The 17,821-nt window shown below is 40.9% G+C and overlaps 1 protein-coding gene across 2 annotated transcripts; it reads left to right on the top strand.

The window, feature by feature from the left end:
* Positions 1-13,232: 13,232 nt before the first annotated feature.
* LOC131310892 (high mobility group B protein 7-like) lies at positions 13,233-16,637 on the top strand. 2 transcript variants are annotated; one of them, XM_058338150.1, is made up of 8 exons: positions 13,233-13,562; positions 13,873-13,955; positions 15,273-15,324; positions 15,437-15,544; positions 15,714-15,771; positions 15,863-15,907; positions 15,989-16,066; positions 16,319-16,637. In XM_058338150.1, the coding sequence occupies exons 1-8, from the start codon at positions 13,441-13,443 to the stop codon at positions 16,364-16,366; spliced, it is 594 nt and encodes a 197-aa protein (XP_058194133.1). In that variant the 5' UTR covers positions 13,233-13,440; the 3' UTR covers positions 16,367-16,637. The 2 variants fall into 2 exon arrangements, with proteins under 2 accessions (XP_058194133.1, XP_058194134.1); XM_058338151.1 differs by lacking the exon at positions 15,437-15,544 and having other exon boundaries at positions 13,353-13,562.
* Positions 16,638-17,821: the final 1,184 nt, after the last annotated feature.

The following is a 17,821-nucleotide window of genomic DNA, read 5'->3' as shown; positions in this document are numbered from 1 at the left end:
ACTCACCCAGCGGCTCTACGTAGCTCTACACTTGTCATCTCAATAGCCTTGTGCTCATTATCATTCAACATTTCTACCTTAGCAACTCCGTACTCACCATCATAATCACTCAGCAACTCCAACAGCTCTATACTCCCAATAGCTCATGCTCGAATCAATCAACAGCTCTATTCGATGCCTCAACGGCTCCGTATTCACTCCTTCAGCAGCAGCTCCAAACTCACCATCACTTAGCAACCCCGAGCTCACCATCTCGGCAGCTCTACAACTCTACGCTCAGTAGCTTCACACTCATACACATACATCCAGCGGCTCTATGCCCCTACTCATTATTTCGGTGGCTCTACGCCTATAACCATCTCATACCCACTCACTATCAAATCACCCAACGACTCTACGCCCATCGTCACCACCATACTCAAAAGCTTCATACTTACTATCACTTAGTGGCTCTACGCCCATTATCTCAACAGCTCTAAGCTCACCATCTCAGCAGCTCTAAGCTTGCCTAACAACCCCGAGTTCATCATCTCAACTGTTTCACTCATTCAGTAGCTCTATGCCCACTGCTAAATGGCTCTACACCCATAATCACCTTAGCAACACCACGTACTCAGCAGCACTATGCACATCACCTCAACGGCTCTATGCCCATATTTACTATCGCTCAGTAGTTCCACGCCCATAAGCTCAAGCTACTCAGCAGCTCTATGCTCACTATCTCAGTAGTTCTAAGCTCATTGCTATCAAGCTACTTAGCGACCTTATGCCCGTGTTCACCATCTTGGTGGCTTTACACCCATGCTCAAGCTATCTCAGCAGCATCACATACTTAGGAGGCTCTACTCCCATAACTGCCATCGACTCTATACTCGTGCTCACTATCACTCAGCAGCTTTACGCTCAGCGGCTCCATGCTCGCTATCTCATTTTCTCAGCGGTTCTATGCCCACAAACTCAGTAGCTCTACTACTCAGCGGCTCTACGCCTACTATCTCAACTGGCTCTATGCCGTGACATCAACAAGATATCATCTGTTCTCAAGCTCTATGCTTGAATGCTCAAAATCCAACATTTTGAATGCTCGAAGCTCTTCGAATGCCTAACCATTGTGTATTGGATGCTCAAGTTCTACACTTGAATGCTCAAGCTTTACGCTTGAATGCCCAACCACTGCGTACTGGATGTTCAAAGCCTGTACTTAGAATGCTCGGATTCTACCCTCCGAATGCTCGAGCTCTACGCTATGAATGCTCAAGTCCAGAACTTGAAAGAAGCTCTATGCTTAAAGCAAACACACACGCATGGGCCCGTGCACATAAGCATCAATTACATCACCATTGTCATCATCGAGTCTGCATCACCGTTATCATATTTGTTTATCATCACATTTAACCATCATCATCATACACATATACATGTTTTGCATGTCTCTCTCACTCATGAAGCAGGTCAATCCTGCCATCAACCGGCTTTACACCTCAATTTTATTGATCGATCCAGTGCCTCGATCCTCTGGCTCTACGCCAAAATTTATGATGGGAAAGCTCCATGTGCAGACCTTCAAACTACAACCGGCTTTACGCCTCGGTTCTATCAAGCTCCAAGCTCCAACATTTTAGGCTCTCGCCATATGATTGATACCGGCTCCGTGCCTCGATTCTATCACCTCAAGCTCACAGCTCCGAATCAGTAGGCTCTCGCTTACAACTGGCTCCGTGCCTCGATTTTCTCATCTCAAGCTCTGCGCTTCAATTACTGGCCTTGTGCCCCTCATATCTCAAAAACCAGTGTCCAACTCGTCTCTAGAAGATGGCTTGGATTCCACCCCATATCTCAAAACCAGTGTCCAATTGTCTCCTGAAGATGGTTTGGATTCCACCCGATTACATCTATTCCATTAAGCTCATTCGCAAGGATAAGTTATTCTACCGAGCTCCCCTCAGTCAAAGTAGCGATGATCAAGAAAAGCAAACAACTCACCCGCTGTGTATTGATCTACCCCAAAATACTAAAGAAGCTCTCCGCAAAAATTTCCCTGGCAACTCTACGCTCCTTCAACTACTCTCCGTCAAAATCATGGCATTTCCCAGACTACGGCTTTTAAAGCCCGAAGGTACGTTTTCTATTCTCAACCCTCCAAACTTTTATTTTTCTTTATTACCCCCGAACTACAGTTGGTTTGAATTTCCCTTATGGAATATGTAGGCAGCCTCTGGGCCTGACCATAGCTAAAACCTTTTTTCAAAAACCCTTGGAATAAAGGTTTGACCAAATTGAGTTGCTTTTACGGCTTTGACTCTTACTTAAACATGTCTCGCGATCCGTTTAAGTTTAGTTAAAGAAGGGCATCTGTAGACACCCCAATTTGGCCTAACGATTATTTCAAGTCCCACCTTGGGGACCATCCCGATGATGAATGGATACATTGATTGCTGATTGACTTCTCGTGAACCCGTGGACTTTTGGTAAGTACTCTTAGCCACTTAGAGGACCCAATCCAGAGCCCAATAGCCTTTCAGACAAAACTACAGTATCCTAGGTAATCTATCTTTCGGCCATAACATTGACCTCACGGCCTCAACATCATTCTTTCACCCATGAAACATGTTGCTTGAAAATCTCCCTGAGAGATCAATTCCTTGGCAACCAGATCGATTCTTCGATCGCCTAATCCATCCTTCGGCCACCAGATCCTTTGCTTGGCCACCAGATCGTCTATTTTCCAAATTCTAGAATGTTCTGTCATACGTTTGATCCGATCACCAAAACCCTTGTAGCCTTTCTCCGATGCCTTCGGGCTATGAAAGTAGATTCGTCTAGAGATCTTATTGACCTTTAATACCTTATTGATTCACACCATTTGATTGGCCTGAGTGAGTCATCAATTGCCTATATAAAGAGGCCCTTAGAGCATCCACAATGTAATAATCAAAACTAAAAGGTTGCTAAAGTTAGCAATGTTTGCTCAAAAAAGTGCTCACATTGTAATAACCAAACTTAGCAACCTCTTAGCAACTCATCAAATTTTGACCTTTGAATAACCAAACTTAACAACTTTTATCAATAACCAAACCCAATAACCAAATTCAAAACTAAAAAATTAAAAAACACCTCACATTAGAATCGTCTCATCGAGATGAATAATTTGGTGTGGTCGGGTGCGTGATTGGAACTCGTTTGCAATTGGACATAGATGCATTGCGTATTGTAGGGGTTTTTTTTTATAGGGATACAAAAATAACCAATGTGGAGATTAAGTTTGCTAGGTTTGATTATGAACTAAATGGATAATCAAATGCTGACGTGTCACATTTTGGTTATCGATTTTGATTATTCCCATTGCGGATGCTTTTAGGGTTTCGAAATTAAGATGTTCATACATCCTCTCTAGCCTCGAAACCTTGCCAATGTAGTTTCTCATAACCCCTCTACAAAAACCCTAACCTCCCGAAGGCAGTAGCAATCCGACAATCCAAACCTCGAAGTTCAAACCCTAGGGTTTTTCGAGAAATAAATCAGTCAATCTCCTTCAATTCAAAGCAATCAAGCCACTAAAGGATCAAGGTGGTGAGGCCCAGGGGCCTTTGGTTCATTTTATTTTCAGTTTATGCATGCTAATCGTAGTACTTTAACTCTCTGTTAGTTGTTTAGTCTTGTGTGAGGAAGAACATCGACTGGGTCTTCGATCCATTGGCCGGTACATAAAACCAGAAGGATCCCTCGGCCATGACATCTATTCACCGGCCACGGGATCCATTTCCCTGGGACAGATTTGTTTTATTCTGCTTTTCTGATGCATGCTTTCAATTACTGTCTTAGCTCACCATTAACTGCGTAAAGGCTAATTAAACATATTACTTGTTTAGAATTAAACAAAGCAAGAATTAGTCACATGTCGAACAAATATGGGCCAGTCGCATGACTGGGCAAAGAGGGGTGCCTAACACCTTTCCCTTAATGTACTTTTGGCTCCCCGTACCCAGAATCTCTATCTGTTTTTCCTAGTTTTCATAAACTAGGTGGCGACTTTGTTTTGATGATAACCGTTATCATATGGCGATGTTCCTAGCCATGGGAATGCCCACGATTTTGATTTATGAAGCAAACAACCAAACAAACAAACAATGATCAATCTGTATAGCGATGCCCCGTTTGGGAGGTGTCTACAGTTGGGTTATCATGGTGCTATGAAGCTGCTGGCGGTCGAAGAAGATGCAATGGCTCAAATGTTCCCGCAGACGCTCTCTAGTTCGGCTTTTCAATGGTTTCTGTCTCTCGACGTCTCCAGAAGATGAACTTGGGAAGACATTGAGGCTGCCTTTGTCTCACAGTATAACTACAACTCTCAGCTCAAGATGACTACTCGAGAGTTAGAGTCTACAAAGATGGAAGCAAATGAGTCCTTTGTTGATTTTATCAAGAGGTGGAGGAGCAAAGCCGCCTTAATGACTAGTCGCCCAAGCGAAAGGGATCAAATTCGTATCATCTCCCGAAACCTGCAACCCGACTATGCCAAGATTCTTGTGCTGGTTTAAGCATCTGCCAACTTCGAGACTTTCTTTGAGTCTGGTTTGGCCATCGAGTAGGCGTTGCAAACTGGAATTCTGCTAAGAGGAGAGTCCTCTTCTTTCTCTACTCAGAAAGCGAAGCCACGGCCCTATCCTGGAAATAGTAGTACGTTGTTTGGTAACAACAACTACTTCAATACAGCTACAAATGGGAGCAATGCTCCGGCTTTCAATTGCAATCATACCACCGATATCAACCAAATTCAAAACGCTCAAAGCTTCTAGTCCCGAACCCAGCCTTGGAGTTTTTTTGTCTTCGAGGCACCTCTATCCGCAGTGATGGAGAAGCTTGTCCAATCCGGCCATCTCAAGCCTTTGACCCCAACTCTTTTGCCCAAAGTCCTACTTGCCAACTACAATGCTAACCATTTCTGTGCCTTCCATCAAATGAATGGCGATCTCACTAATAGCTGCTTATGTCTCCGACATGAGATACAAGATCTCATTGACAATGGCACTGTTCAAACGCCGCCAAAGCCCAACGTCATTTCCAACTCCTTGCCTTAACACAAATCTGACCCTCTGGTTTGTCAGATATTTATCACCTCCACTCAAATCAACCCAAGCTCCACCATATTCAACCCTAGCCACTATATTATCCCAGAAACTCGACCCAAACCAATTGTGTCTATCCCGTCTGAACCCGAGGTTGGCATAATGGCCATAGGTTGCGGAATAGAAGATGGGGCTAAAAGCTGGAAAACACTGGTTGATGATTTGATCGGTCAAGCAAAGGAGCGGACTGACGGGCTAAGGTCTTTTGATCAAGGGAGCACCGAGTAGGTTTGGTCGAAGAAGCTAAAGAAGCCGAAGTGCTGTTTTTTGGGCCTGACATCCTTTAGATCCTACCTCTCTTTGAGGAAAGCCAAGGGTAACTATAAAAGTTGCATTTTCAAATCGCATCCATTTTGCATTGACACTTTTGAGTCTGAGTCTGACATAGTGTCTGTCAAGACGTCTAAGTCTAGCTCTGAGTCAGAGTTTGTGCCTTTTGGCCCTCCACGTTGTAGCTTTTGTTTCAAGTTTGAGTTTGCTGTACTTGTCAACCTCGAGGGTTTTTATGATAATGCATTATCCTGCTTCTAAGTACTTCGCTAGCTTTTATATAAACTATGTCGACCCTGATGACGAAAGGATAGATTTCGATGGGAACATCCCCAAGGAAATGTGTTCTATCGTTGAAAGGGAAGATGAAAGGCATGCTTAGCCTATAAAAGAAGAAGTAGTTTTAATAAACTTGAAAGATGAGGTTGACCCCTGAATGGTTCAAATTCGTTTAACACTGTTTTTAGAGGAGCATTTCGCCCGATCAAACAGAATCAAAGAATTTGTCGACGTCTTGGCATGGTATCACAAAGACATGCCTGGCGTTAATCTTCAGACAAAGGAGCATCAAAGCCCCTACTACCAGATGCCAAGCCTGAAAGCAGAAGCTCAGAAGGCTCCGAGCCTCGTACCCTATTCAAAACAGCAGCAGCGGTGTTCCGCCAAGCACAAATTAGAAAATGTAAAAATGGCTCGGAGCGAGGTAGGTCAACTAAAGCACTTTAGACACTGCGTTATCAAAGCCATTTTATCTGGGGCTACGGCCTTTTCATCGACCTCGACAGCAACAAATTCAATACCTTGGTCAGCCTGGATCAATTCAAGTGTCGCTTTTTCCCTAAGAGAAGCTCGTTGGGCTGAAAACCCCAAGGGTGGGCAGTTCCAAGCAAAAGTAAGAGCAAGCCTGCTAGACCGAAAACTTATGAAGGCGGTCTAGGCAAAAGTAAATAGGCAATATTTGAAAGCTCTCTAGATCGAAAACCTGTAAAGGTGGTTCTAGGCAAAAGTTAGAGCGTAAAGGAGAGGTAAAACACACGAGAGTAACCTTTGCCTGAACTACGTTCTAACCTGATTCCCCAGAATGTGGGATACCTAGGCAGTCTCTCTGTGAGACTCGGGCACAATCTATCAATTTGATCCAAGGCTTTGGTGCATCGCCGTGGTCGAGAAAAAGACAAACTTCATCTGTGCAGAAGGGGGAAACGCTTTCGTCTTTCAATCTTATTTCAAACTACTACTTCAATTTCAAAGTTAGGCAAAAGCCTTAAAATATTTGAAGCATAAAAAATAGAATGAAATGCTAGAGGCCCCAATCGGCTCACAGTTTATTCTAAGTTAGCGGAGTCTGGTGTGAGTAGCTGCAGCAGACTTGTAGTTATGCACTCTAGTTTGAGGTTCACGCGCACTTGTTCAAAGTAATACGTGTTGATCTCAAACCTGCGCGCGCTTCTTCAATTCTTGCAACAAATAGCAATAGGCAGCCATCACATCTATCGAAGATTTTGGACTCCCTCTGGGGTATTTCAAGTTCAAATCAAGGTCGCAATGCCTCGAAAGTTGTTCTCTGGTGTTTGCCAAGTTTTCCATGCCGTGCAGGTCATGTGGGCCTAATGTGACTCTATGAGGGTGTCAATTTCAGTTTGGGACTTATAAGAGTCATCCTTTTGCATCTTTTGTCCATCTTTTTGACATTTTTCAAGTTTTTCGGTCTGTTTACCAGTCGGGGGCTTTCGTCTTGATTTTGTTTATTTGTACAGGTCATTGTACATATATTTGACCATATATGAGTGTTAGTTTCACCTGTCTATGAATGTTATGGGTTTTGGCTTGTTAATGCCCAAAATTTCATTATCTTCCATGTGTCTAATAGTCCGTGTCGTATTCTGGGACTCTTCTTCCTTTGTTGCCCGAGCTAGGCAAGTCTATACGTGTCCGTATGTCTATGTGTTGACTCAATTCGCTCATCAATGCAAGTTGGATATTAGTGGTTGGTTTATACTGTCTTTCGAATGAGCCGAAGGTAATGCAACTTTTACAGCGTCGCTACGGCATCCATAGTCAAAATAGTGAGACATCAAGTATAGAGGGATACATTGGCCCAACGCAAAAGCAATTCAAGCAAGTCAAAGGGTGCTCTAACCCGATCAAAAGTCATTTGCTTGGGCGCGCAGGCCCGAATTTCAATTCGAAGTAGTAAAGCAAAAGTGTGGATCAGTGGTAGCCCTCAATCGTCAAATTTGTCCTGGTCATCATTTGTTTTGTCCCTTCCTTAAGAGCCGCCCTTCTCTATGCTAGCATTTTCAATTTGTATATATGTGCTTAGCATACATTATCGTTGCATATTGTATATCAAATGTCAAAAGCAAGAAAGTGCATCAAATGAAGGCACTTTAAGGTGTTCTACCGTCAGTGTTGAGGCATTGGCAACTCAAAGCACATTGAGGTGTTCTACCGTCAATGTTGAGGCATTGGCAACTCAAGGCACGTTGAGGCGTTCTACCGTCAGTGTTGAGGCATTGGCAACTTAAGGCACGTTGAGGCGTTCTACCGTCAATGTTGAGGCATTGGCAACTCAAAGCACGTTGAAGCGTTCTACCGTCAGCGTTGAAGCGTTCTACCGTCAGTGTTGAGGCATTTACAACTCAAAGCACGTTGAGGCGTTCTACTTGTTGAGACATTGGCAACTCAAAGCACGTTGAGGCATTCTACCGTCAGTATTGAGGCATTGGCAAATCAAGGCACATTGAGGTGTTCTACCATCAGTGTTGGGGCATTGGCAAATCAAAGCATGTTGAGGTGTTCTACCGTCGGTGTTGAGGCATTGGCAAATCAAATCAACGTTGAGGCACTCTACTGTCAATGTTGAGGCATTGGCAAGTTGATTCAAGGCATTCCAAAGGAGGCGATGAAAATCTTCTACGAAGTTGTTACTTGTATTAGCGGAGGCAATGAAAATCTCCCTAATTTCCAAAGGAGGCGATAAAAATCTTCTACGGAGTTGCTACCTATGTTAGTGAAGGTAATGGAAATCTCCCCTAACTTCATTTCAGTTTGCCAAAGGAGGCGATGGTAATCTCTTTGGATTTGCTTATCTTTCCCCTAGCTGGTCTGACAACATCCTCAGCACTTGCAAGGTCATCTTCAATAGCTTGAGAGGCGATGGGAATCTCTCATACCACCCCAACGATGGTCCGTCCGTCCAAGTCAATTCACCACTCAGGTTCCTTAAGTTTACATGTCTACCTTGCTAGTATGCTCTGTTCTGGATAGCCTTAAGGGATGTCTAGAAATCTTTGACGTTACTTGTACCAAGTCGATGGTGCTCCATGTTCCGTCAAAGAGGGGCTACTGTAGACACCCAATTTTGGACTTTTCAGATTAGTTTACTTATGGTATTTGATTCACCGATAATGAAACAGATCAATAATTCCCCGGGAATGTTAGTGTGATTGAGCTTTGATAGGTAGGATCCCTTTTAAACCCTTGAAACCTAAACCAAAAAGCCTTAGCCAAACCCTACCTGCATGCGCTGGTCCACTTGCCACATGTCAGTCATCGGTCAGCTTTGACTGCTGTCTAGGCTTGAACCCGCGCATGCAGGTCAATCACCAGTGTACGCCGGTCAAACCTAATCCCATCACCTTTATTTAGCCATGATCGCAGGACTTTTGGGGCACTCCTTCACCCTGTTTATTCGTCTGAAGTTGATCTTGTGGTAGGGGATGTTCCCTCTCCTTCTCACGCAACTCCCATCACCTTGTCTCCTTCATTTAATGAAGGGAGACTTCCTTGCCAAGGCTAACCAGTCCTCTTTCAGTTGGTTACACTCCATCAACCCCCTATATACACCCCCCCCCCCCCCCCCCCCCCCTCACCTTTGGTCTTGAAGGGGTTACAAGGTTTCAAGTTTTCTAAAAGATTATAAGTTCCAAAGCCATAAGCCGAGTCACTTGTTCATCTCTTTCTTATGTAAGAAAGGCATAAGCAAGCAGCATTGCATACACCAATCCACCCTCCATCATCCATATCCTAAAGTTCAAAACTCATTCACCTTTCAAACTCAAAAAATAAAAGGTATAACACTTTGGCAATACTCTCTGTTCTGATCCCTGAGGGGGGCTGGCAGGGTCAAGGCTGGTAATCTATACCAAGCCTTGGCCCTAAAGCTAACAAGGTTTCAAAAATCGTCAAAGCAAGAACTAGCATGCACCAGTCCTTAAGACGCGTACGCCACTCTGTGGTAATACGTGTAGGTCAGTGTAGGGGCTGGGGTTTTGCTATTTTATGTCTTTCTTTCCATTTTCATCACCTGTGAGCATGTTAAAACTAGTTTACTACTTTCTTTAGTTAAAACTGCTAGTTTTTAACTTCAATATGCATACCTGTTGCTATGGAATACCTCTGGGTCTTTCTGATCATGTCTCAAAACTCAGAAAGTGCAAAACCAAGCAATGATCAAAGGAGTCACACCTGCGTGCTGCTGTGGTTTACCCACGCACGCAGGTCATTTCCTGACCAATGCCTGGCCTTTGCATGGTAACTAGGCCTTGGCCTCTATTTTGTCCCCACACTGTTTATGGGGTGTTTTATTTATTTTGTGGCTTTGTAACCCATTTAAATTAGTTATAAATTGTATATTACCTGTCATATAAATTGCTTTGTTTGTCCTGGGTGTGCACTGGTCATTTCCAGAGCCCAGAGGGTTGAAACTAAGAGTTGTGGCCTTAAACTTACTGACGTACGCTTGTGGTAGTGTGGCGTATGCAGGTAGGGTCAACATACAATGACTTGATCAGTGCATGCAGATTCTTTCCTGCGTATTTCATTCAAAGGCAGTGTCTTCTAGTGTGTTTAAAACTCTCATAACAGTCTGTTTTCATCCTATACTAACTATTTCAATAAAGTGAGCATGCCGTCTATCACATCTTACCAACATGTTGCAACTTTAATCCGTTTAAACTGTTCCCCGGCCCTAATTGGCTAAAAATTTATTAATGAGAAAGAATCCAAATGTTTTACAAATGCCCGAGTAGAGACCGATCTCCGGATTGGGCGAGAGGTGTGCCTTAAAATCCTTCCTCTCTCGTAACCTGGCTCCCGAACGTTAGATTTCAAGGTGGCGACGGACCAGTCTACGCCTTTTCAAAATCAAAACGTAGCAAGCGTTTCAAGTTTGATTCCTTGGGTGGCATACCACAAAAATCCAAGTGGCGACTCTAAATTGAGCGTTTCGCCGTGCTTTTTTCCAAAAGGACGCACCCAATTTTATACAAAATTTTAGGGTTGTGTGCCCACAAATATGGATCTTGTTTGATAGATCTTAATTAGTTTTATTAGACAAAAATTTTAAAATCATAAAAAATATTATAAATTGAAAGATACAAAATGGATTCTCATTTAGGAACAGAGGGAGTACTAAACACTTACTCTCTCTCTCTCTTTTAACAAAAGAATATAAGGAGGCGAGCTTAATTATTTTATTTTATTTTTGCGGGCGGGGGAGTATAAATTATGCCAATAAATTTATTTTTCAATGTAATAGTAGTATTTTTTTTTAGAATCGTATGGGGCCACCGCCCCGACTAGCCCCTATCTGGCTCCATCCTTGAGTTTGTGGGACCGATTGCGAGTTCTACAAAGATGATTTAAAGTAAAAGTTATTATGAAAATATGATTTTATGGGTTCCCTGAAAAAAAAATTAACTCAATCCGATATCGTTAAGGGTTATCTTAGAATTTGTAAAGCGCGCCTACGAATTCTGAAACACCCTACAAATTTTGAAATAGCCCTTGCCGATATTGTGCTCACTTTTTTACAACAAGCCATAAAGAATATTTAACTTTAAAAATAACTTGCGGTTTGTATCATATTTGTAGAATCCGTAAAAAAGAAATAATCGATGTTCTAGTGTAGAAGGTCAACCAAAATCGAACCAAACAAGATTAAAAGCCAATCGATATTGTGCATTATTTACTGAAAAAAATTAGCTCAATGCCAATTGATATTTGCAGAATTTATTTCAGAAATTGTATGGTGCCCGATAAATTTTGAAACACCTTACGAATTTTAAAATAGCTTTTACTGATAATGAATTGAGCTAATTTTTTACAGTGACCTATTAAATAATATTTTAAGAATAACTCATGGTTTGAATCTTTTTTGTAGAATCCGTGATGGGTCCCAAAAAGTAAAAAAAACATCATCCACAGGAGATGGTTTTAACGAGAAAATGAAAAACTAAACTTGGAGAAAAGTTAAAGGGCAGTACTGTAATTCGGGTCGAGAAAGTAGAACAAGACACTTGTACTGCCACCTATGTAAAAAGCTACTCTAGACCAATACTAAACGAGAAAATTTTGGGTGTCAAGCGGGTACCACGTCACCCGATCAACGTGGTGCCCTAGCAGTATATCCGTGCCGTTCAAAAGTATATTGGACGGCTCAAATTGATATACATCCGGATGCGCTGAGTGGGCATCCGCTCGGCACTGAAAATCTTCTCATACTAAACGGATGCACGGTGTTTAGGTTTTGCCTTGTTATTAAAAAAAGAAGAGTGTAAAATCATTTCCCCTTCCGGTTAGTGTTGTGAGCAATAATTATACAATCACAGTACTCACATAAACACTTGGAAAAAAAAATCGAAATGGTCCTTGTAGTTTAGTGTTTGTATCAACTTGGTCCCTGCAGTTTGAATTGGCTCGATTTACACTATGTAGTTTTCATTTTGTTCCAACTTGGTCCAATTACTAACTACCGTTAGACTCCATTAACCCCAGACACGAATGGACCTATTTTCTAGAGTTAAAACTATAATATGTTATTCTCCTCTTACCCTAATATACCTCTGAACCAAAACATAGAGCCTCATTATTCCCTTCTCCATTTTTTTTCATGGCTTACATTCTCCATTTGTCATGCCCGGGATTTTACCTTCAACCGAAATGTGTCTTGTTCACCTTCGGGGGAATGAGTGAGAGGGATTAGGATTTGAATAAGTAATCCGATTCCTATGGATTGCGACGCGGTTCTTGAAAAGAAAGGAAAAATGAGGAGTTTTGTGTTCTATAAAAGGGGTTCGGATATTTTTAAAAAATGTTTGAATTTTAGAAAATGAAGTGGGTTTTATTTTAAAAGGGGACCGATATTTCATCAAGCTGTCTACATATCTTCAGGTAAAGGAGAATTAGGTCCGGCCATAGTTCGGGCCACAAAAGGGGTTTAAAAAAAAATTTAGAGTCTCCACCGAGCATAGAGTTTAGGTGTGTCTGGTCACCTCTTGAATATCGAAAGAATAATTCAAGTATTTTAGAAAAAAGAACTCGGGCCAGAGAACCCGGTTTTTAGAAAAAAAGTGACTCCGTTTTGTTTTTTAGGAAAAGGCTTTAGGCCTGCGAGGAAAAGGTTCGGTAATTTACTAGAAAAGGGACTCATTTGTATCTAGGGTTAACGGAGGCTAACGAAAGTTAGTAATTGGATCAAATTGGAACAAAATGGAAAGTACAGAGTGTAAATCGAGCTAATTCAAACTGTAGGGACCAAGTTGACACAAATACTAAACTACAGGAACCATTTTGGTTTTTTTCCCTAAACATTTAAACAAACATTTACATCTTTGATAGATCTCGCATACATTTAGTATAGTGTGTGAGGGTCCCATTGTGAATGTAAATGAGTTTGTGTAAATCTTTGTAGTTGTAAAATGATTTTAGTGTTTTGAGTAAACTTGAAATAGATTTTTAAGAGTAATGAATGAAAAAAGATATGTAAAGAAAATTTATTGAAAATCATATCCGAAATTTTAAGTACCAAAACGAACGTAAAAAGAGGAAATGATTTTAGAAGCGCTTGTTCGAACATAAAAAGAGGGAAACGGAAACAAAAATTTGATTTTCCCGCTGTCCAAATTTGGGGCGGGTATTTGAAACTGGACAATTGTCACTCGTAATTGCGTCCTCTCTTCTCTCAAACCCTAGAATCTCTCTCTCTCTCTCTCTCTCTCTCTCTCTCTCTCTCTCTCTCTCTCCATTTCTCTCTCTCTCAATGGCGGGTGGAGTAGCTGGGACATCAAAGACAAACGCTCCCAGAGCCAGGAAGAGAGTGGAAGTCGATTCCTCCTCCTCTTCTCTCAAACGAGCAGAAGATGGCAGTGCTTTCACTCGCTGGTATACGCATACATACACCTCTCTCTCTCTCTCTCTCTCTCTCTCTCTCTCTGCCTCTCTCTCTCTCTCTCTATATATATATACACACACCTACATATATATATCCTCTAATGTTTGGTCTCCTCCGTTCAAATTTCGTCACAGGCTTTTGTTTTCACATTTGCAATTTACCATTGAATAAGGGTTTTGTTTCCATAAATCTGTTTATGACTTTTCAGTTTTTCCGTACTTCGGGTGTTATTTTCAAGCGATTTCTTACTGGGATCACAGTTAAACAAACTTGATTTTTAACTATTTATTAATGGTGCAGTGAGAAGTGCAACAAACAGTTGGCCGTTGCACTGATGGATTTGCACGATTGCCTCATGGAGTCTCAAATCATGAAGGCTCTGGGTAAGCTTCTCTTGCCCTTTCCCCCAGATTTGTCTCACTGATTTTCACGTTCTTTACCTGTACATATATGCATATATAGGTCTATATAAGGAACTGTGTTTGATATGCCTCTGGTCTTGACTCCGTTTGTTTTATCTCATTGAAAATTGAGTACATGACTTGGTGTCTTCTACTGTCATTCAGTTGGTGTTAGACAAAAGGCATTTTGAAGGACTTGTTGGTACCCAACCCCAAGGGTTTGCTTGGAGGTCAAAGCATGAGACTTGTGATTTGCTACCACTAAGTCTTAGGTTCTATTTGTTAGAAATTTATTCCAAAAGTCATGCTTTTGTGCGGAAATTGGTTCGGACCATGACTTATCAAGGAAAAATGACTCAAAATCTTACCTCCTAAGTCCCTATTCCAATTAGCGATGGAACACTACTGTAAATATTGACACAATGTATTGGCTTGGTTTGAGACATGACCACTGCAGAGGGTTATTTTTGGAAAAATCGTCCATTTCCTCTGGTCTGTGATACCTTGCACTTAAATGATTTGTACCTCTATCGGTTGGGTGATACCAAATGGTGGTTGTTTAACTTGTTTTTCTTAATAATGCACCTAATATCTTATTTTGGAGTTTCTCGGAGAGTATAAAGGTGAAGACAAAAAAACTATTAGGTTTACTTGTAGTTTGCATGTGTGCATATGGATTATCACGTTAAGATGCGTAGAAATCAAAGGAAACAAAAGTAGGAAAAGATAACAGCTACATGTGGATGTGGGTATATGGGAAGTGTTCAAGTGTGCCACGTACAAGTATGTGGGGGCATTGATTTGTATTTCAGCAATGAGTAACTTGCAATTCTGGATCATTTTTCACAGATAAGGGGGAGAGGGATATGAAAAAAAGAAAAACACGGGGGAACCGTAGAAAAATGGGATGTCAGAAGGAACGTCAGGGATGTATATGGGAAACTAAGTTTCATCACTTTCATGTCCTTTCTAGGCTGATATGTGGTGGCGCTTGAGTTAAGTTAGGTTCAAACAGTCACAAAGATTTTGAAATTAGAAAGGTTTGTTATGTGATTAAGGTGGTGAGATAAGTGAGGTTTTACATGGTGTAAGTGTAACCAAACGTTTTACATGGTGTAAGTGTAACCAAACAGCCAAACTAAAGGAACCAAATTGCCATGTAATCAATGGGAATCGTGTTAATCATGCTTATTGAATGATTACTGACTAATATTTAATTTGACCAGCGAATTGGAATTTCGAAATTTCCCCTAATGGTACATTTAGTTGTCCCTTTTTCCTCTGTTCTCATTGTTGCAGATGCACAAAAGGCTGAGTTGGAAAGGCAATCTGATGATGAAGTTTCAGCAAAGTAAAATACCCTAGTGCCATTCCCTTTATGTTATATATTGTGTTAAAGTTACAGATATAATGTTAAGTCGTTTGCATTATGGCCTGCTGTTTCTTGGAAAATTATGGTATAGGAGGAAAGAAAAATCTACTGAACCCCAACCCAAGAAAACTAAGAAAGAAAAGAAAGCTAAAGATCCAAGCAAGCCCAAGCGCCCTCCAACTGCTTTTTTCCTCTTCATGTGATGCCTCTCTCTCTCTCTCTCTCTCTCTCTCTCTCTCTCTCTCTCTCTCTCTCTCTCGCTCTCCAACTGCTTTTTTCCTCTTCATGTGATGCCTCTCTCTCTCTCTCTGTACTTGTGGAGGGAGACTGTAATATATGTGTTTTTTATTAAGTCAATTGTGCTTCAGGGACGATTTTAGGAAGTCTTACAAGGAAACCAACCCAGATTGCAAAAGTGTTTCTGTGGTGAGATTCAAGCTATCATAATGCAGTGAAAAATGCTCTTCTTTTCTGGTTGGATGTGTTTTTATTCACTTCCATTATTGAAATTTATTAGGTTGCAAAGGAAGGAGGTGAGAGATGGAAGTCCATGGCAGATGAAGTGAGTTAGTGTAAAATGTCTTTAACTTATTCTTGGTCTGATAGAACTTACTGACGCCTATAACCTTATTGGGGTTTCTAGGAGAAAATGGCTTATGTGGCTAGAGCTGCAGAACTTAAAGCAGAATATGGGAAGGCACTGAATCCTGATAATGCAGATGTGAGTTCCTTCTTGATGGTTAAAGTATTTCAAAATTTGGATTATTTGCCCCTTCCCCCCCCCCCCCCCCTCTATATTAGCATTGCCAACAGCTTCTTGTATCTACAATTTTCAGCTAAAATAGTCATTTATTGAAAACTTGACTCCAGCGTCCCAAACTCTCCCTTGTTAGCTATTTCAGGGCATAGCACAGTCAGTCTCCAAATCTAGCTTCTACTACTGTACATTATCAATTTTGTTGAATTTCTGCAGGATGGGAAAGGTTCATTGGAAATGGAAGTGAAAGTGGACAGTGAGTAACTGATGATGGTTAACGAATTTGCCCTACCTGATACGAGAATGAAGAATTTTTGCCTAATTGGATTCACCCTTCTTTTGGGAATAGTTGTCCTTGGTCTTGGACCTTTGTAAGTATGGACTATGAATCTAGCTTATCCTATTGTGTTCATGGATGTTGGAATGCTCAAGAAACACTGTTCTTTTGAGTTCTCAGCATCTCAATGCTCTTGTTGCTTTGGGTTCTTAAATGCTGGTTAGAGATGAAGTTTAGTTCTTATTTTTTTGGTTGACATTCTACTTCCTAATAAAAAAAAGTCTAGATACACAACAATCTAAACAACTAATCCATTTGGCATTCATGGATATATTAGAAATGGTACTAAGATTTCCCTTTATAAGTTTCTCAGGTTTGTATGCATGGTTCTATGTCTATATATTGCAGCAGCAAATACTCTTTGCCTTGGCTGCAAATGCTTTGAGCATCTCCAATCATCCAATACTCTCAAATAGAGTATCAAAATAATGTTTTATATGCAAATAGTAAATTTAGAGAATGTTACTATTCATCTCTACTCCAACCACACACCTCTATTTTCATCTCTATTTCTTACAAAACACAACAATTTCTCATTTTTCCTCCATAGTTTGAATTTACAAACTTGATTGTTTTCTCATTATATCTCCAATATGAGTCTTGTTTTAAAGATTGTGTTTCAATAATATTAATTTTGTAAAGTATAATTTAAGTGATTAAAAGTTATGCATTTGAATATTAGAATCTTCATCCTCTAAATATAGAGGACCAAAACCCATCCTCTCAACAAGAGAAGAGATATAGAGGATGGGTTGGAGCTTTCTCAAACTCTCTAATAGAGCTTTAGAGTATGGGTGAGAGATGATCGCTTTTTAGGACTTTGATAGACTGGAATTCAAAAAAATATTGTACTGTCAGATTGAATTCTTGGGCGATATGAAGTCTGAAGATACCAATTATGTGCATTTCACATTTTTTTGACCTTATAGAAGTGAAACAATTTAGTTCTGCAAGTGGAATTCTTCGATTGGAAGTTCCCTGCTTCTGAGCCTAAATTGAGACTTTTATAGAACAGGTCAACGGACAATAGACCAAGGATACCTCCAGAAAAATGTAATGCCCTTTAATTTAATCCCTGTGATTACCCTGTACAAAATTCAGTTTTATAAAGCGAGCATTATGCAGGACCCTTTCTAATACAAACTGCAGCATCGTTGATAAAAAAAAAATTACTAACGGAAACATACATATGTAATTCTCACTAAAGCAAAAATTTTGGTCCATCTTTCCCCCCAAGTGAAATTTTGTGCGAAAGTAGATGTAAAAGGGAGTTGTGATTTTTGTAAACATATTGGTTGAAGGTTCTACCTTTAGGAAAATTATTAAGTGCCCTTGGAACACAATCATGTGGCGTCCTAGAGTGCTTCACCACCTCATATTCA

This window comes from Rhododendron vialii, chromosome 12a (assembly GCF_030253575.1).
Source record: "Rhododendron vialii isolate Sample 1 chromosome 12a, ASM3025357v1".
NCBI classification, from domain to species: Eukaryota; Viridiplantae; Streptophyta; class Magnoliopsida; order Ericales; family Ericaceae; genus Rhododendron; species Rhododendron vialii.
The sequence above is the reverse complement of the archived record's forward strand: the minus strand, read 5'-3'. Positions and strand labels throughout refer to the sequence as shown.

Excerpts from the sequence above, each read along its gene's own strand:
- LOC131310892 (XM_058338150.1), top strand. The coding sequence starts at position 13,441 with ATGGCGGGTGGAGTAGCTGGGACATCAAAGACAAACGCTCCCAGAGCC. Across the intron at positions 15,772-15,862 it reads ATTGCAAAAGTGTTTCTGTG|GTTGCAAAGGAAGGAGGTGA; the intron begins GTGAGATTCAAG and ends GAAATTTATTAG. Across the intron at positions 15,908-15,988 it reads GGAAGTCCATGGCAGATGAA|GAGAAAATGGCTTATGTGGC; the intron begins GTGAGTTAGTGT and ends TGGGGTTTCTAG.